Here is a 25,237-nt window from a genome sequence, read left to right on the forward strand (position 1 = left end):
GTGAAAGAAATGAAACAAGACTGAAGCAACGTGGGGATCCAAGTCAGAAGAATCTTTTAGCACTCATTCCTTCTCACTCTCCCAAGAATGGCATTAAGGGCATTCCAAAACCACCAATTTCATCTGGCTTTGAATGAAAAGTATGAAGCCTTTTAAATGGCCCTTCAAGGAATTTATTTTTCCTGCTTGGAGGCTCAGATTTTGAAACAGTCAGTGCTATGCTAGAGAAAGTGTAGAAAGCTTAGACCAGGGGTCTTCAAACTCGGTCCTTTTATGACTCATGGACTTCAACTCCCAGAATTCCTCAGCCAGGCCTGGCTGAGGAATTCTGGGAGTTGAAGTCCATGAGTCATAAAAGGACCGAGTTTGAAGACCCCTGGCTTAGACAGAGATAGAGAGACGAAGCTATAAATAACAAGAGCAAACTCCCATCTGCTAGACTGAGGTAAGTTTGAATCCATCATCAAAAGAAAATTGGCAATATCTTGAGACTGAAGCATCATACATCAGGGATCCTCAAACCCCAGAGCCTGTTCAGAACTGGGCTGCAAAAGTGGGGGGCGAGCACACCACAAAGCTCCACTTACTGAGCAGCGTGGGCACTTATGCTCACATGTGAAGCTCCATTTGTACAACACTTGTGCAAATGGAGCTATGTGTGCTCACGCACGTACCTACCACTCACACAGAATGATCCCATCTCCCTTCTCCACTGGGCCACCAAGCCAGAAAATTTGGGGACCACTGTCATAAATGATAGTACAATGGTGAAATTCTTTACCTACAGTTCTTACTTGGCAAATAAGACAAGGAAGGGGTCAGTCAATCCCAACCTCAACAGCCATTCCAGCATCTTGCCTTGCAAGAAGCTGTCCTTTAGGACATATCTGGGGTCGCTGTTCAATCTTCTAGTTTTTCAGTCTTTGATAGAGATACCTACTTAAATTGAGTTGTTTTCCATGAATTTAACTAAACTGTCTTTTCCTATTAGTATTCTGTTCTATCAAACCGAACCAAAATTTATCAGAAATGATTTTTAAACTCTTTGTTGTTGCTATTTAAAGTTTAATTGTAAAAATAAAATACAGCATGCAATTATTCCAAAGTCAGTCCAATTTTTTCATTGGGACCCATAAGAGTCAGTATGCACAAATTTCTATGATGAATCTTCAGAGTCTTACTAAATATTTACAAAAGGTTACCATTCCAGCCTACAGTATATGTGTTGAAGGGCTGTGGAGTAATTAGATGAAGCTTTAACTGTACCAACTGATCAGAGTCATTAACTGAAGCAGGAACCAGCTCTAAAGCAATGAATCAATTGGATGATTTTGAAGCATTTTATAGCCAAGCATTTGACTGATGCAATGACTTTTTATGGCTTCTGGGATTGTTACAGATAAGATATTATGCAGCAACTTCAGCTTCATTTATGGAGAAAGGAGGGGGCTGAGTGATTGACGGGCCCTCTGACAGTGACATGAGCAGCTGATCAACAGATTTATCTCCTCATTAAACTTTCTGCTAATCAGAGCACCTTTGGGGAGGTAAGATCCAAAGCACATTTCTTTGTGCTTTAATCCCTTTTTCAGCTCTCAGCTTCTTTGATGTGAATAATCACAAACGAACTTGGATCTCTCTTATGCCAATAATATGTTACATTTGTGTTAGTTCTACTACAGAAGTTCTACTAACAGAAGAACTGAGGACATTGAACTCACCTCTCAGCATTCTAAATATGGTTCAATTTGTACCTGCTTCTGCTCAACTAATTCAAGGAACCAAAATTCTGACTTGCCAGTGAGCAGATTCTTACCATGTGGGGCTTTGCTTGCTAACCAGCCATGACAGCTAAGTTTAGCTTCTTACCACCCCCAAAATCCCAAGGTCAAATGTAGCAAACCTATGCCATCTCACTGAGGGGAGTCAATGAATCATTTTTCTAAATCCAAAATCACAAGAGAACACATGGAAAAAGGCTTTTTTGGATGCAGTCCATCGGGCATCACTTTCTCTCAAATTCTTAAAAGGGCTGTCCTGTTTTTGAGGTTTTCAAATGCCTTTTTCCTCAAATAATTTAAAGAATTAATTATGAGGATTCAAAATATGTATGAAATACACAGCTTCATTACAAGAAGCTAAGTGAAAGTAGTTCCTCTTATCATAGCAGCTGCTAAATACTATCAGTAATTTTTGAGGAATTATATATTACCTTGGTAAATTTTGTTACCGTATTTTCTGGCGTATAAGACGACCCGGCGTATAAGACGACCCCCTACTTTTAAGAAGTTTTTCAAGGTTTTTTGTCTTATACGCCGGAAAATACTTACATGCCCTGCCCTCCCTGTCCGTTGCAGAGGAGGCGAAGGCCCGACTGGCCCCGCCGGCCCTCCCGCTGCTCCCGTGCTTCTGCCGGCCCCCGAGGCGCAGCGTTTCCCGGGAGGCAGGCAGCGCCAGAGGGCAGCCGCCACCCTGCCACGGCCGGCGCCCCTCCTGCTTCCCCCCAGGCCTTGAACTTCTCCCATTCAGCGCAGGGCGGGGCAGCTCCGCCTGCAGCCTCTTTTTCATGTGCCGCTTCCCTCTCACCGTCGGCCGAGGCGCGCTCGGCCCGGGCTCCCGGTCCCTCTTCCCGGTCGGCTTCCTGCCCTGCCCCTCATGGAGCTGGACTGGGCGTGCAGCCTCTCGGTGTGGCTGCTTTTCCTTGGCAGCCTGGCGGTGCGGCTCCTGCGCTCGGACCTGTTGCTGAGCCAGCGGCTGCTGCTGCGCGTGGGGCTGCTGGCCGTCCTGCAGGCACTGGGCCGTCCTGCCGCTGCCCCTCAGCACCACGCTCACGGCGGCTGCCTGCTGGCTCGTCTCAGCCAGCACCGCCCAGCGGAAGCGCATCCCCGTAAGGGGGAGAGCGGTGCTGGTGACAGGTGAGTCTGGCGGGCGTGAGGCCCTCCCCTCGGGCAGTGGCAGGACGGAGCCGTGCCGGAGATAGCTCAGTTGCGCGGGGCGGCCCGGCTTTGCAAGAACGGGGACGCTCGACTGATTTGTTTTTTTTTTCCGGCGTATAAGACGACCCGGCGTATAAGACGACCCCCCAACTTTTGAGAAGATTTTCATGGGTTAAAAAGTCGTCTTATACGCTGGAAAATACGGTACTCAGCTTTATGTTCATTTTACTCTTAATCCTTTGGGGTTTTTTAACCTTTAAAATATTTTTTGTTATGATGTAGTGCTATGGCCTAGGGTCAAAACAAATAAACACTAATAAAAAAACATTAATAAAACAAAAAAAAAAATAATTTAGCCAGATTTCTCTTCTATATTTATATTCCAGTCTAACAGCCTTGAGCTAATTACACTGGCGAAATGGTATCTAACTGTGGATTGGAGGGGAACTGATTTGTTTTAAAAAATGAAGCCAGACTTTTAGTCATATCCTACTAGGAATTTTTTTTTTTTAAGAATGGAAGAAATATCAATGCCAATCAAACCTTGGGCACATGAATTCATAATTGGCTTACAGACTTTTTAAAAAATGCTTTCTATAAAGCATGATAGAGAAATACGATTACCTGAATACAATCATTTCTCTTATACTGTGACTTGTTATATGATAATATGAATTGCATAATCCAGAAGCATAACTTGGAAGTAGTGTTGTTTTGTATTCATCCCGGAGTTTGAGGATTTTATACTACTGTACAGATATGCCTGGGATTTGTATTTTCATAATTATTAGGGATATATACTGTATATATAATATAGTAAAAGCAAAGGTTCCCCCACACATGCATGCTAGTCGTTTCCAACTCTAGGGGCTGGTGCTCATCTCTGTTTCAAAGCTGAAGAGCCAGCGCTTGTCCGAGGACATCTCCGTGGTCATGTGGCCAGCATGGCTAGATGCCAAAGGCGCATGGAATGCTGTTACGTTCCCACCGTAGTGGTCCCTATTTTTCTACTTGCAGTTTTACGTGCTTTTGAACTGCTAGGTTGGCAGAAGCTGGGAAAAGTAACATGCGCTCACTCTGTTACACGGCACTCGGTTTTTGACCTGCCAAACTGCCGACCATCTGGTCGACAAGCTCATTATGTATATATATATATATATATATATATATATATATATATATATATATATATATATATATATATATATATATATAAAGAGAGATGATAAACATTTTAGAGAACATTGACATCTCCTCCACAATTTCACACAGTAAAAAGTATTTATATATATACCACCCAGAGGCTTCAGCTGGTGCAGAGTGCGGCCGTGCGGGTAGTGATGGGAGCACCCCGATACTCCCATATTACACCCCTCCTGCGTGAGCTGCATTGGTTACCGGTTGTCCTCAGGGTGAGATTTAAGGTGCTGGTACTTACCTTTAAAGCCCTACATGGCTTAGGCCCGGGATACTTGCAGGACCATCTGCTTCCAGGAATGACTTCCCATTGCCCAGTGCGCTCACACAGAGCAGGCCTCCTCAGGGTGCCATCAGCTAGACAATGTCGGCTGGCGACCCCCAGGGGGAGGGCCTTCTCTGTGGGAGCGCCAGCCCTATGGAACCAGCTCCCTCTGACCTTTGGATGGCCCCAGATCTCCAGTCCTTTCACCACGGCCTCAAAACACTCCTTTTCCACCTGGCTGACCTGGACTGACAGGGATTTTAATTATGTTTTTAATTTTTAACTGTAATTTTTAACTGTAATTTTAATTTTAATTTAAATTTATTCTACAGGGGCCATTAATTTAATTTTCTTTTAACTTCTGTATTATTGTATGTTATTGTTGTTAGCCGCCCTGAGTCCTTCGGGAGATAGGGTGGCATATAAGTCCCAATAATAAATAAATAAATAAATAAATAAATAAATAAATAAATAAATAAATAAATAATAAATAAATAAATAAATAAATAAATATTTTTTGGCTTGCTAACAAAGAATAAAGGGAGACAGATATGATCATTTCAAACTTATTTGTTCTCATCAGTCAGCCATACCCTTCTGAGATTCGAACCTGGGCCGACTACATCTTAAGCAGTTGTTTTAACCCCTAGGCCACAGGCTCTCTCTCTCTCTTTGTTAGCTGAGAAGGAAGGGAGAAATGTGTTAAATGTTTGTTAAGTATTTAGAATGCACTTGCTTAGTCCCCAAACACAAGACAAATCTTATTTCCTGTTTCAGCCTAACCCAAGGCAGCTTCTATGATAAGAGGAACTACTTTCACTTAGCTTCTTGTAATGAAGCTGTGTATTTCATACATATTTTGAATCCTCATAATTAATTCTTTAAATTATTTGAGGAAAAAGGCATTTGAAAACCTCAAAAACAGGACAGCCCTTTTAAGAATTTGAGAGAAAGTGATGCCCGATGGACTGCATCCAAAAATATGTTCATGTTAGGAAACATGTATAGTCTTATGTAAGAAATATCTACAAGAGGCTTTTTTTAAAAAAAAAATTTCAGATTTTGCAGTAGGAAAATAAAGAATATCTCCGTTTGCTGAACTACTGTTTGATCAAGACTGTAAATCCGTGGTGGCGAACCTGTGGCACCCATGCCACAGGTGGCATGCAGAGCACTCTCTGTGGGCACACACGCCGTCGCCCCGGTCAGCTGGGTTTTATAAAACCTTTTCACTTTAGGCCTCCACCGCTGTGTACAAAAAAAAATGGTTCAATCAATCAATCAATTTCAACTTATCGCCGAAAAAAAAAAGATCTCACAAAGAATATATATATATATTCTTTTAATATCAGTATAAAAAAGTTAGTAATGAAATTAGTAATTAAAATGCCATAATGTCTGCTGCATTACTGAACATATTAGTATATTATAGAAAATATAACAGAACTTTTAAAACATACCGTATATACTTGAGTATAAGCCGACTCGAGTATAAGCCGAGACCCCCAATTTCACCCCCAAAAACTGGGAAAAGTTGTTGACTCGAGTATAAGCCGATCCGCCGTTCTGCAAGCCTCCGCCGCCGGCGGAGGCTGGATCCGCGCTCTGCAAGCCTCCGCCGCTGGCGGAGGCTAGATCCGCGCTCTGCAAGCCTCTGCCGCCAGCAGAGGCTCGATCCGCCATTTTGCAAGCCTGAATACACAGGAATACCCTGTGTGGCCGCGGCTCTCGGGGAAGCCCTGGCTGTCCGCTTCCTCGCTCCACGCTGCCATTCGGGGCCCGCGCGTTCCCCGGGCAAATCGCGGCGCCCAGCAGGCGAGGAAACACGCCCGCTCCAGTCGCCCCCCCTTCCCTCAGGAGACGCGAAGCAAGTGACCGCCCAGAGCTTACCGAGGACTTGCGCGCGGCCGAGGCTTCGGTGCTTCCAGGATCGCGCGCACCTCTCCCAAGCCGCCGCCGTCCGGAGACCTGCCGAAGTTTGGGGAGGTTTGGGGAGGTGCGCGCGCACCTCCCCAAACCTCCCCAAACGTCGGCAGGTCTCTGTTCCTCCGCACAGACCTGCCGACGTTTGGGGAGGTTTGGGCGCCTCCCCAAACCTCCCCAAACATCGGCAGGTCTCCGTTCCTCCTGCCGACGTTTGGGCGCCTCCCCAAACCTCCCCAGGTCTCCGTTCCTCCGCGGAGACCTGCCGACGTTTAGGGAGGTTTGGGCGCCTCCCCAAACCTCCCCAAACGTCAGCAGGTCTCCGTTCCTCCTGCCGACGTTTGGGGAGGTTTGGGCGCCTCCCCAAACCTCCCCAGGTCTCTGTTCCTCCTGCCGACGTTTGGGGAGGTTTGGGCACCTCCCCAAACCTCCCCAGGTCTCCGTTCCTCCGCGCAGACCTGCCGACGTTTGGGGAGGTTTGGGCGCCTCCCCAAACCTCCCCAGGTCTCCGTTCCTCCGCGCAGACCTGCCGACGTTTGGGGAGGTTTGGGCGCCTCCCCAAACGTCGGCAGGTCTGCGCGACGTTTGGGGAGGCGCCCAAACCTCCCCAAACGTCGGCAGGTCTGCGCGGAGGAACGGAGACCTGGGGAGGTTTGGGGAGGCGCCCAAACCTCCCCAAACGTCGGCAGGAGGAACGGAGACCTGGGGAGGTTTGGGGAGGCGCCCAAACCTCCCCAAACGTCGGCAGGTCTGCGCGGAGGAACGGAGACCTGGGGAGGTTTGGGGAGGCGCCCAAACCTCCCCAAACGTCGGCAGGAGGAACGGAGACCTGGGGAGGTTTGGGGAGGCGCCCAAACCTCCCCAAACGTCGGCAGGTCTGCGCGGAGGAACGGAGACCTGGGGAGGTTTGGGGAGGCGCCCAAACCTACCCAAACGTCGGCAGGAGGAACGGAGACCTGGGGAGGTTTGGGGAGGCGCCCAAACCTCCCCAAACGTCGGCAGGTCTGCGCGGAGGAACGGAGACCTGGGGAGGTTTGGGGAGGCGCCCAAACCTCCCCAAACGTCGGCAGGAGGAACGGAGACCTGGGGAGGTTTGAGGAGGCGCCCAAACCTCCCCAAACGTCGGCAGGTCTGCGCGGAGGAACGGAGACCTGGGGAGGTTTGGGGAGGCGCCCAAACCTCCCCAAACGTCAGCAGGAGGAACGGAGACCTGGGGAGGTTTGGGGAGGCGCCCAAACCTCCCCAAACGTCGGCAGGTCTGCGCGGAGGAACGGAGACCTGGGGAGGTTTGGGGAGGCGCCCAAACCTCCCCAAACGTCGGCAGGAGGAACGGAGACCTGGGGAGGTTTGGGGAGGCGCCCAAACCTCCCCAAACGTCGGCAGGTCTGCGCGGAGGAACGGAGACCTGGGGAGGTTTGGGGAGGTGCCCAAACCTCCCCAAACATCGGCAGGAGGAATGGAGACCTGCCGACGTTTGGGGAGGTTTGGGGAGGCGCCCAAACCTCCCCAAACGTCGGCAGGTCTGCGCGGAGGAACGGAGACCTGGGGAGGTTTGGGGAGGCACCCAAACCTCCCCAAACGTCGGCAGGAGGAACGGAGACCTGGGGAGGTTTGGGGAGGCGCCCAAACCTACCCAAACGTCGGCAGGAGGAACGGAGACCTGGGGAGGTTTGGGGAGGCGCCCAAACCTCCCCAAACGTCGGCAGGTCTGCGCGGAGGAACGGAGACCTGGGGAAGTTTGGGGAGGCGCCCAAACCTCCCCAAACGTCGGCAGGAGGAACGGAGACCTGGGGAGGTTTGAGGAGGCGCCCAAACCTCCCCAAACGTCGGCAGGTCTGCGCGGAGGAACGGAGACCTGGGGAGGTTTGGGGAGGCGCCCAAACCTCCCCAAACGTCGGCAGGAGGAACGGAGACCTGGGGAGGTTTGGGGAGGCGCCCAAACCTCCCCAAACGTCGGCAGGTCTGCGCGGAGGAACGGAGACCTGGGGAGGTTTGGGGAGGCGCCCAAACCTCCCCAAACGTCGGCAGGAGGAACGGAGACCTGGGGAGGTTTGGGGAGGCGCCCAAACCTCCCCAAACGTCGGCAGGTCTGCGCGGAGGAACGGAGACCTGGGGAGGTTTGGGGAGGTGCCCAAACCTCCCCAAACATCGGCAGGAGGAACGGAGACCTGCCGACGTTTGGGGAGGTTTGGGGAGGCGCCCAAACTTCCCCAAACGTCGGCAGGTCTGCGCGGAGGAACGGAGACCTGGGGAGGTTTGGGGAGGCGCCCAAACCTCCCCAAACGTCGGCAGGAGGAACGGAGACCTGGGGAGGTTTGGGGAGGCGGAAAGAAGCAGGCAGGCAGGGCGCGGAGGAACGGAGACCTGCCGACGTTTGGGGAGGTTTGGGGAGGTGCGCGCGCACCTCCCCAAACCTCCCCAAACGTCGGCAGGTCTCAGACGGCGGTGGCTTGGGAGAGGTGCGCGCGATCCCGGAAGCACCAAAGCCTCGGCCGCGCACAAGTCCTCGGTAAGTTTTTTTGTTGACTGGAGTATAAGCCGAAGTGGAATTTTTCAGCCCAAAAAGTGGGCTGAAAAATTCGGCTTATACTCAAGTATATACGGTAGTTGCTTCATTGTTTGTCTATTCTTGGGACTTTAACATGCAAATGCCATTATTACATACTTGGGTTTGATTAACTACAAAAGTGATAACATGGCAAGTATTGATATCTGCCTCCTTTTTTCCACCCTCCAAAGCCCATGAAAAAGTTCTTGTTTTCTAGACCTTTTCTATTGCACCATATACTATTATATATAGTTCAATAAATGTGCAACAAATGTTAAACCAAAAAGCATGATATAAAACAGGAGAGGCATATGTCATAATCAAGAGTTGAAAGTTGAGTAATTATCTACAGATTGGATTTTAAAGTTAGAAGATTAAGTAAAAATAAAGGAATCAGAGGTGAACCCTCTGCAGATGTTTTTAAAATATATATCCCCTACACGCAGTGGGGGAAGAGTAACATGAAATGGGCAAACTTTTTTTTCTTTCCATCACTAAATTGTATGCCTTGGGAAGTCTCTTCTATAGAGACAGACTCTCTCTCAAGTTTTGATCTTTTTTTCCAGGTATGATTCAAGGTCCTGATGGTTATTTACAAATCTCTACATAGCACAGAGCTTCATTATTTGGGAACTGACAACTGCCTGACCAATTTGATCTTGTACGCTTGGTACATTCTGGATTTCTTTGATTAAACCATGTCATTTCTCAGGACTCCAGAATTGCCTCTTCTCTGGAGGAGAAACTGTCCTTTAGAATGATGTTCTTCCTGAGATCTGGATGCCTCCCACTTTTCACTCAGGTCTTTGAGGAGGAACACCAAGACCCCCTCACTTCATTGCCGTCTTTTATCTTTATTTTAAATTTTATAATGATTTTATTGTAATTTCTTTGCTTGTTGCGAGTTACTCACAGTCATTGAGAGTCAAGAGTCATACAAATTTAATAAATTACTAAATTATTATTATTATTATAGTAGTTGTTATACTTTAGCAAAGAGTAGACTGCTTCTTTAACAATTCAGCTGTGCTGTTCCATGAGAAAGAACTGCCTCATGAAGATAATCAATTCAAGAATATTGGGAATGCAGTCAGGTTTCCATTTCTTTGAACATGCATGACACTCTCACCCATCTCAGCTACCTGCCTTGCATCCTCAGTTTACCTGGGGAACTATTACTATAGCTGGGATACAAATATGTCAGAAAAAGAGGAAAAAATATCTCAGACTTTGGATTTTGGTATCAAGAAGCAGGAGGCCTCAACATAATGCTCTGCTCTCTATTTCAGTCTGATACCTAAAGCAACTTACTGAGTGGAATAATTCCGCAGAGCTCTGCCAAGACAATATTTTACTGCAAAGGTCTTCAAACTTGGTCCTTTTATGACTTGTGGACTTCAACTCCCAGAATTCCTCAACCAGCATGTCTGGCTGAGGAATTCTGGGAGTTGAAGTCCACAGTCATACAAGAGCCAAGTTTGAAAACCCCTTGTTTTACTGCATTCACAGTCATACAGGCAAGGAAAGAGAAGGCAGATTTTCTTTTATGCTTCACCATCATTATTTTTCCCCCTGAACTACCTTTAGCTAAAACCCATTCTGCTTTTTTTTCAGAACCATCTCCATAAATTTGGACAATAATATCACAGCTTTAAAAAGCTTTCCCGTTAAATTAATGCAATTTAGATAATTTGGCATTTTTGTAAAGCATGTCATGGCCTGCAAATGCATGAGCAGCTGGACAGGTTTTAGGCATTGAAACCCAATATTTGGAAGGGAGAGAGACTGACAAATATTCTTACCCTGATAAATGGGATACCAGACAAGGCTGTTAAATGATCATCACAAATTCAAAAGCAGGCACATATTCTTTCAGCAGATCATTAAAAAGGACAGTTTTCTCCATATCTTTCTAAAGGAGTAATATTTAATCCCAACATATTGTAAGCTGAATAGCAGCCCATATATATCAAATCAGGCATCTGTTCGTTTATGATATTCAGAGAATACAGCCACTTTTTTATTTAATCAAATGTAAATCCACAGGAGCTCAGACTTCAGTGTCAAATCAGTCATGAAAAGGTTTATAGAGGAACCTACATCTATGGTTGTGTTGTTGTTTTTTTCAAAGTGTATCTTACAGCCTTCACAGGGTATTTTTGTAGCTTTTTCTTACAAAAATATCACTTCCTCATATTTTGGAATAGCAGCAACATGTGGCCGTATAGTCTTACACACACACACACACACACACACACACACACACACACCTCCACACCCCCACACCCACCCACCCACAAATATATACATACATACCTACACACACCCTCCTTTTATTTATTTATTTTTATTTTCAAGGATCTTGGGCAGAAACATTGATCACATTTCGTGGATTTTTTCTCTTTGCTCAAAATACGTATATGTCTAGGATAAGATAATATTGAGGAAATTATGGCAATTGAGATGTCAATATTAACAGAAGATTTCAGATATTTTTCAGCTAATGCAGTTGCAACAAAATTTCAGTATCAACTCTTTTTCTCCAGGCATTAGGTCTATTACCTGAAGAATTTTCTGTTTGTTTGTTTGTGTGTCCAAGCAATTAAGTTTCCTATCATGTTTATATGCCATGCAATTAATGGCTTTCCAAAATGAGATATTAACCATATTGTTTCAAGCACACTTGGAAAAATCATACACCCGCTGTAAATCTTTTCATATTATTAGACAGACAGACAGAGTCAGAGTTATCAGTCAGGGAGTTCTTTGCAGGGGGAAATTATATAATGGAATCTGTAATACATACTGCATTTTTACTGAATGGAACATTCTGATTTCATTCTAAAAATAAGGAAAATCCAGACAATTGGTAAACTTACACTATGTAAGTCTACTTGCTGGAACCATTTTGGATTCTTCCCAACCCCAAGATCGTAACACTTCACAAGAATCATCATAAGTTCCAAGCGCATAATGGGAATATAAAATATACAAGGCTTTCATTCATGTGAGATTTCTCTCATTATCCAAAGAGTAACTTATATAAAATAATGGAGACATATTCAACATGTATTTGGCAAAAAAAAATAGCATACTTCTTACTGTAACATCATCAAAGAAGAAAATAAAGGGGACCTACATTGAGCTGTAGGTCATCTGTCCACTGGCCTATCAGATGGTAGCCTGGCAAGGAGGTATTTGTGGTTTGATATTGAAAGATGTCATAACGTCCTGGTGCATCACCATTCTTATTAAACATCACTGGAGTGCCAGCACTACCTAAGAAAGGATGTGAAGCAAAAGAAAAAAGAAAGCAGGCAAAACTTTTTTTAAAAAATAATCCTTGCTTTGTTTAGTTTCTGTGAGCATGACTGACAAGCATTAATTAATTTCTTCATTTGTTCAATTTTAAGCTATCCAGTAACAAAGTTCTCTTGGCAATAGATAGATAAATTAAACATAAAAGACAAACTGGAGCAATAATGAAAAATAACATTAAAAGAGCATCTTTAAGAAAAGAATAATTAAAAAATAGAGACATACTTTTAACCCAGTTTTATATATATGTTAAATGTTTGTTAAGCATTCAGAATACACTTGCTTAGTCCCAGACACGGGACAAATCTTATTTCCTGTTTTAGCCTAGCCGATCAGTTATGCCAGTTTAAACTGAAATTAAACTTTCTCAGCAATTCTTATCAACAGTATTAAATGGTCCTTTTAATTTTTAATTTTAATTCCATTTATATCCCGCCCTTCTCCGAAGACTCAGGGCGGCTTACAAGCTTAGCAGTAGCCTTCATTCTATGTATATGCCTGCTTATAAGGGCTTTCACACACACCCCAAGCGGCATTATTACAAAGTCAGCTTAATTGCCCCCAACAATCTGGGTCCTTATTTTACCTACCTCGGAAGGATGGAAGGCTGAGTCAACCTTGAGCCTGGTGGGATGCGAACCTGCACTAATTGCAGGCAGCTGGTGTTACTTAAGGAGGCATTAGCTCACTGCTCCACCAAGGCTTTTAAAAACGTTCTACCATTTTCTTCCTCTATATCAGTTTTTGATTAATAATCATGAGCCATGTGGTTCTTGCTTAATAGGAAATTTAAAAAGAGCAGTAGCTGTCCTGTTTCTATTTTAAATCATTTGTAGGACAGGTTATATGACTTTTCTCCATTCTATCACATAAGAATTTTTTTATATAAAAATCAGAACTTCAGAATATAATTTTGGGGGTTTTCCGTCCAGAAAAAAAATGTACGTTTGCTTCACAGAGAAACAGCCAGCAGAAGATATTCTTGATGTGGCAAATCTTGAACAGCATCCTGAAATAGCTTAATTTTCCAAAATCTGTTTTTATTCTACTGACCCCCTTACTTGTGGAAGAAAAAACAACAACAACAACATAGGTCTTAGTAAATAATCCTTGTGCTTGGCTTATTTTAAACTCATGAATTTAATATTTTGGCAGTTTCTGAAAATTGCTATTTATTCATTGATACTGTTGGAATATAGTAATTTGATTAAAAAAGTGTAATTACAACAATAGAAAGTAGTAGAAATTAAAAAAAAAGATTAAAAGGAAAAGTGAAAGATGTAGAAAAAAAGATACAAGTATAGTAAAGAAAAATAAAGATATAAAGAAATGACTTCCCACATTTATGACTAGTATAAACAATTTTAGTAACAAATAACTTTCTCTTAAAATGCAACAAATTATCTTCTCCAACATTACAACTCTTATATATAATCAAATCCCTAAAACCTTGCTATTTCACTCCTGATTCATCATAAAATCTGTTCAAGGTTACCAATATAATGAAATACCTATTTTAGCCTTCATCAAATAGAGCAATGTTATGTTGTTCCCTTTACTTCTAACAATCCTGATCTTAAGTCCCTTTAAATAATGTCACTGAATGTGATTTCTTTTCATTTTTTATTTGATCCATCTCACAATATTCATCAAAGCTTTAACAGGCCTCTTTTGGAAATCCAGTATAGGAAAATTATCCAAGTCATCCTCTTGGTCTGTTGCTTGTATATTTTTAAAATTGTTAAGGTTTCAACCAGTTTCTCTTATAAGTCCAGTGTCACAACTTTTTCCATGTCATTCTTGTAGCCTGTCATTTTAAAATCCACTTTACATCATTCCTAATCTTGTCAAATATTGTTCCTCTTTCATAAAATCTTTTAGACCTAGTCTATTTATAGAGGCAGACACTATTAAAATTAACTTCTGGGTGCATTCTTCAAAAATATTCTTCAATATATCCAATATTAAAGTATTTTTAATTCTGTAATTAGAAGTCGAGTTTGAGTGCTCTCCTTTAATTGAAATGTTTAGTTCATTTTAGCTCCTTTTAGTATCCAATGTTTAGTCTTATCTTATGTTTTTATTTAAAAAATAAATAAATAAAAACAAAACCATTTCCCACAGGAAGGTTTCTTTATAATTAACTCCAAAATCTTATTTCAAGGCTTCCGGTTTTTCACAGTGGCACAGTAGCTGAGGGATCGTGGGGCTCCACACCCTATGCTGAATTTCTTCCTGTTAGGGGACCCTAAATGGGCCAGAAGTTGCCCTGAAGAGGTGGCAAAGAAAGAAGGAAATCCCATGGACCACGGAGAGATGATGGTCGACCCCATCGGTCCAGGAGAAGCCTTGCAGAAACCAACAGGATAAAGGCTAGCCTAACTTCAGAGTCTAGCCCAAGCTTCAAGCAACCAAAGTCAAAAAGTATTACTTTAAGCTAATTGTAAACAGCACATTTGAATCTGGGTAAGAACATCAATTTTCTCTAACCTACTTATCAACTAATTTCCTGGGGAAAAAATCCCAAGAAGCAAAAAAATCTCCAAAAGTGAAGGAGGGGGATCTTTTCTCCACCCTTTTACTAACAGAAGCAGTGAATTAAACCTTTTATGGAGGACTAAACATATAGAAATGAAATGAAATGAATATAAAGCCTAAATTTGGATAAGTTTGAAATTGCTGAATGGTTAAGATTCTCATTTTAAAGACAACTGTTTATTTTAAAAAATGCAAAATGAACTGGTGCTGATATCTAGTGGTGGATGAAGACTATGACAGCTATGGCTCTCATAGCTGTCAGAATCTGGAAAAAACTAATCTGTGCTTCTGACCTTCAAAGCTCTAACAATAGAGAACAGCTGTGATAAAAAAGAAAACAATCTGGGCTATAGACAAAGAGAGAATTATCGACTTCAGGGGGAAAAAATGAACACTTTGGATTACAAATATCTACTTAACTGTGACTCCAAAGCTATTTGTAGAGAAAAGAAAACCTTGATTCTTGGCTATCATGGAAAATTAGAAACTTATAGAAACTTATCAAGAAAAAAACAAATACCTTTCAAGAGGAGATACAGTATATGATATGCTGCAACTAATTCAAACAACAATGATTTCAAACCACAAAGAAATCCAAAATAACTTTAAAAATATAAACCAATCTATCACCATTGAATTTCATTTTGTTAGATAGCGTCCAATGTTCAAGTCTCTCAAGATCCTTCTGTATCTTAAGCCTATCTTCTGGAGTGTTGGCTATTCCTACCAGCTTGGTGCTGTCTGCAAATTTGATGAGTTCCCCATCTATCTCCTCATCCAAATCATTGGTGAAGATGTTGAAGAGCACTGGGCCCAGAACAGAGCCCTGGGGTACCCCCCACTACACACTTCCCTCCATGTAGATGCAGTTTCATTAAGGACCACATGCTGAGTACAGCTGGTCAGCCAGCTACAAATCCATCTGGTGGTGATGCTGTGTAACCCACATTTTTCTATCTTATCAAGTAGTAGGTTGTGGTCTACTTTATCAAATGCCTTACTGAAGTCCAAGTAAAGTGGGCAATCTCAAATTCTCTTCTTGTCTAGAGAGGAATTATTGAAGAGCTGGTCTACTTACCAGCTCTTCATTCCACCACAGTCTTCAGCTCCACTTTTTGAGGAGCCATCTTCAGTTTACCATTTCTTTCTTGGATAGCTCTTTCTCCAAGAATAATTTCTTTATATATATGTACTGTACAATAAGTGTAAATTAAAGACTGATAAAAGATTGTAAAAGCATAATAAAGCCATTTTATAAAAGGAAAATGCTGACTTTTTTAAATAAATGGGAGCATCCTGTAGCAAAATCTATGCAAATGAAAATATACAGTATATGTTATTCATCAGAAGACCAATGTTTAAGAAATATAAAATTCCCATTTATTTAGATATTGTGGTTAACTATAAAAAGTGAAACATTTTTAACAGAATACAAAAGGAAGGATTGCACAGGAGACAGATGTTCACACTGAGAAAGCAAGAACTATTGTCATAAACTAACAGATTATATTCTATTGATAAAGCTTGACTAAAGCTTTAAACTAAAATTCTATCAGAAGGGAGACAGAGGAACAGTCCATCACAACAGCCACTCAATGTTATTTGACAAAGCTGGGTTGAATAAATATATTTTCTTTGACCTCCATTGATCATGTAGTGTGTTTTATTATATTCCTGACTATGGGAAAAGAAGGTGTCAGATCCTTCAGATAATAGAAACACAGATGCATCTTTTGAAATTCATACTAAAAATGCCTTCTAAAACTCTTTGATCTTAGGTTACTTCTAAGTAACCTAAGTAACCAATTGTAGCCTTAACTTCTCCCTTTTACATAATTAACAAATGTTAACATTAAATCTTGCTTCCTTTGCTTTGTCATCAAGTGTAGAAATACTGGTCTCATTCCTACAACCTCCTAGCTCTGTCAAGATGACTAATAACAATTTGCTAAGGTTGTGTCTTCATAGCAGAGAGCCCATCAATCATCATCATGACCATCATCATCTCTAAACAGAAATGTGTAATAATGTCTAAAGTATAGTGCAAAAATATTCAAGCAGCAAGTAGAAGTATGGGGGGAAAGGGAGGGGAAGAAAGGAGGGGCTATCAGAATGTTTTAAAAAATAATGTTTTGTTCTTTATTGTTTTTTCTGCTTTTTAAATAGCTGTTTCCTTTTTTATAATCATTATTTGTATGTTTACATGTATCAATCAATCAATCAGAATAGAGCTGGAAGGGACCTTGAAGGTCTTTGAGTCCAACCCCCTGCTCAAGTAGGAGACCCTATACCAGGGGTGTCAAACTCAATTTCATTGAGGGCCGCATCAGCATTGTGGTTGCCCTCAGGGGGCTGGGTGGGTATGGCCAGGGTGTGTGTGGCCTACTGGGTGGGCATGGCTAGATTGCATATGGCCTACTGGGTGGGCGTGGCCAGCTCTACATCATTTGCATCAAGGGTGCCTATGGGGGCCCGGGCAGGACTTGGACAGATCTGAGGGTCTCTGGAAGAAGGAGGGTCTCTGTGGCAGGGCCAAGGCAGTGGGAACCGTTCCCTCACTGTTTCCAGGATGGCTTCGTGGGCCACATGAAACCACTTCGCGGGCCACATCTGGTCCCCGGGCCTTGTGTTTGACATGTCTGCCCTATACCATTTCAGATAGTTGACTGTCCAGTCTTTTCTTAAAAACCTGGAGGGAGAAAAATATCCTTTTTTCTTTTTCTTTGTTTTTGCTTATTTTCTTTGCAAGTTTTACTTAAGTAATAGAAAGAGATGTTAAAAATACTGAAAACTTCAATAGCACTCAGACCTACACTTATATAATTGTATTGACTTCTGAAATATTTCCATTCTGGTTTATTCATATCTTTAATTATTTACAGCCTCCCAGCAAAATAATAGCAACAGCACTTAGGCTTATATACAAATTCACACTGTCTTACAGCCCTCTCTCAGCCATTTACAGACTCAGCATGTTGCCCCCAACAATCTGGGTACTGATTTTACCAACCTTCGAAGGATGGGAGGATGAGTCAACCTGGAGCAAGTGAGAATCAAATTTCTGCCAGTGAGCAGAATTAGCCTGCAATACTGCATCATCACAGCTTCTTACTATGTTTTAGATTACATTGTTTTCAATAAGATTTTTTTTCAGTAATGAGTTCACTGAAATTCAGTAAGAAATAATATTTCAGAAATGTCTTCATTTAATTTAATGTAGTATAAATGGTGAGATTGCTGGGGATGAAGAGGAATTAATGCTTTATTTAAATACATGTTTTTATAGCACTCAATAATTGTTCCATTTGGGAAAGAAGTAATTGCATGCCTTAACTAAATTTTGAGATTCTGTGCTTTTAGATGTTTGTATTCTTTTGAAGTGTATCCAATCACATGAGAATTGACTTCTGAGTAAGAAATAATATTTTCTGTACCTTACTTACAACTAATTGACTAATTGTTTGGTATTGGAAAGACGAATATACAGCTCCAACTATTCAATGGTCTGCAGAATCGATCAGCCTAAGTACATTAGCTATACATGTAGGTTTGTCTGTGCATGTAAAAGTCCTATGTGTTTTGGGGGGGAGTTAGCTTTTGTCCAATCATCATCATCATCATCATCTATCTACCAAGGCAAATAGGTGGACGTGGAATGCTGCAAGGTCATCAGATGGCTGAAGAAGAAAAAATGGCTTTGGAAGAATATCTGAAGGACAATGATGAAGATGCACTGAAATTAGTATATCAGGAAGGCTTACTGACTACTGGAGAGACCAAACTGGCCTACAAGAAAGACCAAATGAAGGACAGAATAGAGGCATAGGAAGACAAAGCACTACAAGGCCAGTACATTAAAAAAAAAGATGGGAAAGCAGATAATAACAAGACCTGGCAATGACTAAGAGCAGGAAAGTTGAAGAAAGAGACCGAGGGACTAATTCTGGCTGCACAAGACCAAGCCTTAAAGACAAATGCATACAAAGTCAAAATTGAGAAGACAGCAACAGACAGTAAGTGCCGCCTATGCAAAGAAGCTGAAGAAACAGTGGACCACCTGGAAAGCTGCTGCAAAAAGATTGCACAGACTGACTACAAGCAGCAGCATGACAAAGTAGCAACAATGGTGCAATGGAAGATCTGCAAGAACTATCATTTGCCTGTAAGCAAGAACTGGTGGGATCATAAAATAGAGAAAGTCATAGAAAATGATAAAGTTAACCTGCTCTGGGACTTCAGAATTCAAACAGACAAGCATCTGCAACATAACAGCCCAGACTTAACAATTGTCGATAAGAAAGACAAAAAAGTCTGGATAGTGGACGTGGCAGTGCCTGGAGACAGCAGAATAGACAAGAAAGAACTGAAGAAGATAACAAAATACAAAGACCTAGAAACAGAAATAGAAATACTAGAAATAGAAATAGAAATAGAAATAGAAATAATAGAAATAGAAAGACTGTGGCAAAGGCAAGCAAGGGTAGTACCAATAGTAATATGCACCTTGAGTAATAGGCACCAAAACAACTGGAGCACCACTTGAACACCATTGGCACTGTCAAATTCACCATTAGTCAATTGCAAAAGGCGGCCTTACTAGGAACTGCTTCCATCCTGCAACGATATCTGTAACACCATCAAACATCCACATCTGCCTATCCCAGGTCCTTGGTAAGGACTTGATAGGTAGACAAAAATGCCAAATCCAGTCTGAACATCTGGCTGACTGTGCGAATAATAATAATAATAATAATAATAATAATAATAATAATAATAATAATAATAATAATAATGATGATGATGATGATGATGATGATGATGATGATGATGATGATGAAGAAGAAGTTGAAAGGGACCTTGGAGGTCATCTAATCCAACTCCCTGCTCAGGCAGGAAACCTTAAACCATTTCAGACAAATGGCTGTCCAGTCTCTTCTTAAAAACTTCTAGTATTGTTTTTCTTCTTGTTTGTATCTAATAACAATAACAACAGAGTTCCATCTTGGTGCCAGCCTCCAGCCAAGAAGATTAAAGCTGGACGAAAATTTTTCTGACAGAGAAATGGTGTTTTCTACCAGAAAAATATATCCCTTTTTGAATAACCTTTTGGTTTGCAATGGGGAAGAGCAAAAGCAGATTCAGCCGCATGCTTCATGCCCATTTCTACTCTGGCTGTCCGAAAGAACGAAAGGAACCTTTCTGGCAATCAGTTGCTTTTCTTTTTCAAGTACAAATAATGACTCATGCAAGCTAATCTGTGAGAGTGCTATCCCTGCCATCTCCCACCACCTGTTTTCCAACCTTTTTTCCCTAACATGTGATGTTCCTTCACCCTCCAACGTTTCCTTATCAAAACCAAGAAATCAGTTCCACAAAATGTTTAAACAATAGATTTGTTATTAATATTAGCTATAGTAATAGAATTCTGCAAGTCTGACTATGCTTTATTGCCCAAATCCTCAGTAGCCACTCATGTGAATTAGGGCAGTGTCTGTCTGAGTCTTTTGTGTATACCCTCTTCCTCTTTTGGACTTAAATCATGTCTTTCCCATTGCTGCTTTGCCAAAGGATCTGGCCTATTTCTGCAAGTCCTCTTCCTTACTCTCTGCAACAGACTAACTGCATAAGTTTTATACATGTAGGACTGTAAATGTATATATTATGACAATAGAATTACCACACAGTGAAGACTAGCTACAAGCAACATGGCTTTGAAAGTACAATCATTACCAATAGGTTATAAGTATTAATTTTATTTTATTAATATTCATTCACATATCTTATAAAACAGTCTTGGGAAACTCCATTTCATTTGGAGTTTTAAAACTGAGGATATATAATATAATTAAGAATCAAATCGAATCAAATCGAATAGAATAGAATAGAATCGAATAGAATAGAATCGAATAGAATAGAATAGAATAGAATAGAATAGAATAGAATAGAATAGAATAGAATAGAATAGAATAGAATAGAATAGAATAGAATAGAATAGAATAGAATAGATTAGAAGTAGACGAACAGAGTAGAGTAGAGTAGAGTAGAGTAGAGTAGAGTAGAGTAGAGTAGAGTAGAATAGCATAGAATAGCATAGAATAGAATAGAATAGAATAGAATAGAATAGAATAGAATAGAATAGAATAGAGCAGAGCAGAGCAGAGCAGAGCAGAACAGAACAGAACAGAACAGAACAGAACAGAACAGAACAGAATAGAATAGAATAGAATAGAATAGAAATATTTTTATTCCGCCTTTATTATTTTTATAGTAGGTGACAAACATACTTAATTCTCCTTCCTCAACCTATTTTCCCCACAACAGCTACCCTGTGAGGTGGGTTGGGCTGAGAGAGATTGACAGCCCCAAAGTCATCCAGCCCACTTTCACACCTAAGATGGGACTAGAACTCAAAGTCATCTAGTTTCTGGAATGGTGCCTTAACTTCTAGACCAAACTGGATATATATCTCCTATTACATTTTTAATTAGCCATATGATAATAGGAAAGTTGTTAGACAAAAATAAATGCCAAAAAGTTTCAAAATAATTCATTCCCCTGATAAATCTGAGCAAAATAACTTTTCAAGCAACACATTTTACAATACATCACATCATTAATATTAGGTTAATAAAGTATTGGTTAACCAGTTAAGAGGAGATATAAGAATACGGACTCACCATTGAAGTTAACACTGCGTATATATCTCAGTAGCTTCTTGCCCCCTGCATGTTCCATCTCTGGGCAGATCCCAGAATAATCACTGCACAGATCCTTGTTCATCTGATGGAGGGCATGAGCCATGGCATAAACAGCATCGATCACAAACTGCACTCGACCCTCCTGTTCATAGTGAGAGTCTTTTCCGATCCTTTCCTGTCCTACATAGTTAAGGATATAGACACAGAGACAGGGGAGATTTTGATAAACATCAGATAAAAGCATTAAATACATATCAAAAATCATGGGTGAGAATGACAAGAAATAGTAATTATTTGAAAAGGACAGTCTTAAAAAAAATATAACGTGAAATTCATAATAATAATAATAATAATAATAATAATAATAATAATAATAATAATAATAATAATAATAATAATAATAATAATTTAATTTAATTTAATTTAATTTCTATACCGCCCTTCTCCCAAAGGACTCAGGGTGGTGTACAGGGCAATAGATACAATAAAAATACAGTGTACAAAAGTTAAGACTTAGATCCCTTCAGGAAATACTGAAAAAATGATTTTGAAGCCAAATAAGCTGTAGTTTAGAAAAAAAATGCTCTCTCTCGTTCTCTCTCTCTCATCTGTCTGTATGTCTGTCTATCATCTATTATCTAGTACAAAGCCTTATTTATTTATTTATTTATTTATTTATTTATTTATTTATTTATTTATTTATTTATTTGATTTAATATAGCGCCCTATTCCCAAAGGACTCAGGGCGGTTTACAGGGCGAGTTAAAACAATACAAATAAGTACACTTTAAAATAGAATTAAATAAGACTAGCCCACAATTAAACAAATTAAAATTAAAATAATTAAAATTAAAATTAAAATTAAAATTAAAATAATTAAAATTAAAATTAAAATTAAAATTAAAATTAAAATTAAAATTAAAATTAAAATTAAAATTAAAATTAAAATTAAAATTAAAATTAAAATTAAAATTGAAATTAAAATTGAAATTAAAATTAAAATTAAAACCCCCACAGTCCAGGCCAGCAAGATCAAACAACCAAGTTTTAAGGTCCCGGCGAAACAAGCGAAGGTCTGGGGCAGTCCGAAGTTCTACCGGCAGTTCATTCCATAGGGCAGGCGTGCCCACAGAGAATGCCCTCCATCGGCATTCCCTAACCAGCGGAACCCTAAGGAGGCCTTCCCTGTGGGAGCGCACAGGACGCTGGGAGGCTGATTCTGGCAGCAGGTGCTCCCTGAGATAATCTGGACCCATGCCATTTAGGGCTTTATAGGTCATCACCAGCACCTTGAATCTCACCCGGAGGAGAATTGGAAGCCAATGCAGCTCACGGAGAAGAGGTGTTACATGAGAGTATCAGGAAACTCCCATTACTACTCGCACAGCTGCATTTTGCACCAGCTGAAGCCTCCGAGTGGTCCTCAAGGGCAGCCCCATGTAGAGAGCATTGCAGTAGTCTAACCGGGAGGTAACAAGCGCATGAGTGACTGTGCATAGGGCATCTCGGTCCAAATTGGGTCGCAACTGGCGCACCAGGCGAATCTGGGCAAAAGCCCCCCTGATCACAGCTCCTATATGATCTTCGAAACTGAGCCATGAATCCAGGAGAATGCCCAAGTTACGAGCCCTATCAACAGGGGGTAACACCTCATCCCCCATCATTAATGATGGACAAAAATGATTCACCCGAGATGCTGGTATGTACAGCCACTCAGTCTTGGCAGGATTGAGTCGAAGCCTATTTCTTCCCATCCAAACCTGAACCACCTCCAGGCAATGGGACATCACAATAAGTACATCACTGGGTTGGTTTAGGGTGGAAAGAAAAAGCTGGGTATCATCAGCATACTCATGATACCCCACCCCGAAACCACGAATGATCTCACCCAGCAGCTTCATATAGATGTTGAACAGGAGGGGAGAGAGAACCAACCCCTGAGGAACTCCACAAATGAGAGGCCTCAGGGCGGATCTCTTCCCTCCCATCAACACCAATTGCGAACAGCCCAGGAGGTAGGAAGAGAACCACTGTACAACAGTGCCCCCCACTCCCAGTCCCCTGAGTCATCGCAGCAAGATACCATGGTTGATGGTATCAAAAGCCGCTGAGAGGTCTAATAGAACTAGGACAGAAGAACAATCCCTGTCCCGGGCCCGCCAGAGATCATTTACCAGCGCAACCAATGTCGTCTCTGTGCTGTACCTGGGCCTGAGGCCCGATTGGCACGGGTCAAGATAATCGGTTTTGTCCAGGAACAGAGGGAGCTGATGTGCTACCACACTCTCAACAAACTTTGCCAAAAAGCGAAGGTTGGAGACCGGACGATAGTTGTTCAAAATCGCTGGATCCAGGGCTGGCTTCTTGAGAAGGGGTCTCACCACTGCCTCCTTCAGGGAGGCGGGGAAAATACCCTCCCTCAAAGAAGCAGATATTATTGCCTGGAACCAGCCTCATGTCTCCTCCCAAGCTGAATAAACCAGCCAGGAGGGGCACGGGTCCAATAAACAGGTGGTAGAGCTCAGCCTCCTCATAATCCTGTCCACCTCATCAGGGGTCACAGGATCGAACTCAGTCTAGATAACACTCTCAAGACTGTTAGTTTCCTCCACGTCAGACTCTGCCCAGCCAGAGTCCAAACCGGCCTGAATCTGAGCGATTTTGTCCACCAGATGATGACTAAACTCCTTGGCTCGCCCCTGTAATGGCTCCTCCCTCACCTCCTAGTTAAGGAGGGAGCGAGTCACCTTAAACAGGGTGGCCGGGTGATTTTCTGCGGACGCAATGAGGGCAGCAAAGTAATTAGACTTTGCCATCCTCATCGCCGCGAGATAAGACCTTATGAAGGATCTTAGTTGCAATCGGTCAGATTCAGACCGGCTGGATCTCCAACAGCTCTATAGACCCCGTCTCCGACGCTTCATCTCCCAGAGCTCCACAGTAAACCATGGGGCCCAACGGGATCTGCGGCAGGACAGGGGTCGCAAGGGTACAACACAGTCGAGCGCCTCAGTAGCAGCCCTTTCCCAGGCATCCACCAAGGTGTCGGCCGGGCTGTGAGTGAGGGAGATAGGTATAGACCCAAGCCAGTCTGGAATTATTCCGGGTCTATTAGGTGCCTGGGGTGGAACCACCTGGTTGGTTCTGCAGCCCAGCAGTGGGGGGTAGCATACTGGAACACAAGCCATAGGAGATAATGATCAGACCATGACAGGGGAACAATAGTTGGCAAACCCCCTCCCAGATCATCAAACCACTGCCTAGATAGGAAAACCAGGTCAAGAGTGTGATCCCCTCCATGAGTTGGGTCCTGAATTATCTGGGTCAGGTCCATGGCCGTCATGGAGGCCATGAACTCCCGAGCCAACTCTGACGACCTGCCCAGGGAAGGAAGGTTGAAATCACCCAGAACAATAAGTCTGGGAAACTCAACCACCAACCCTGAGAGGGTGTCGAGAAGCTCGGGCAGGGCCGTTGCAACCCAGCTGGGTGCCAGGTATGTCAGCAACAAGCCCAACTGAACCCCAGGGCCACACCTCAGGAGGAGAGACTCACACTCGCCAATCTGTACAACAGTGGTCTCTCGAGGACATAAGGTCTCTCGTATAACCACCGCCACGCCCACGCCCCTACCCTGAGCCTGTGGATGATGCAGCACACAGAAACCTGGGGGGCAGAACTCGGTCACAGGAACACCTCCCCCTGGGCCCAACCATGTTTCTGTAATGCATGCCACATCCGCACGTTCCTCCTCAATCAAATCTCGGACAAGGGGAGCTTTATTCACAATGGAACTGGCATTAAAATACACCAT

At 42.4% G+C, this 25,237-nt stretch overlaps 1 protein-coding gene across 2 annotated transcripts in view; it reads right to left on the reverse strand.

Annotated features, from left to right (window-relative positions):
* GRM7 (glutamate metabotropic receptor 7) overlaps positions 1-25,237 on the reverse strand; it is a gene marked incomplete at both ends in the record, with an annotated part of 531,934 nt that overhangs the window by 142,707 nt on the left and 363,990 nt on the right. For both annotated transcript variants that reach the window (XM_081320747.1, XM_081320746.1), the window contains 2 exons: positions 12,009-12,148; positions 21,403-21,603. In XM_081320747.1, coding sequence (XP_081176873.1) covers positions 12,009-12,148; positions 21,403-21,603 — 341 coding nt within the window. The remainder of the gene's footprint in view (positions 1-12,008; positions 12,149-21,402; positions 21,604-25,237) is intronic.

Source organism: Vipera berus (genome assembly GCF_964194415.1).
Source record: "Vipera berus genome assembly, chromosome: 2".
NCBI classification, from domain to species: domain Eukaryota; kingdom Metazoa; phylum Chordata; class Lepidosauria; order Squamata; family Viperidae; genus Vipera; species Vipera berus.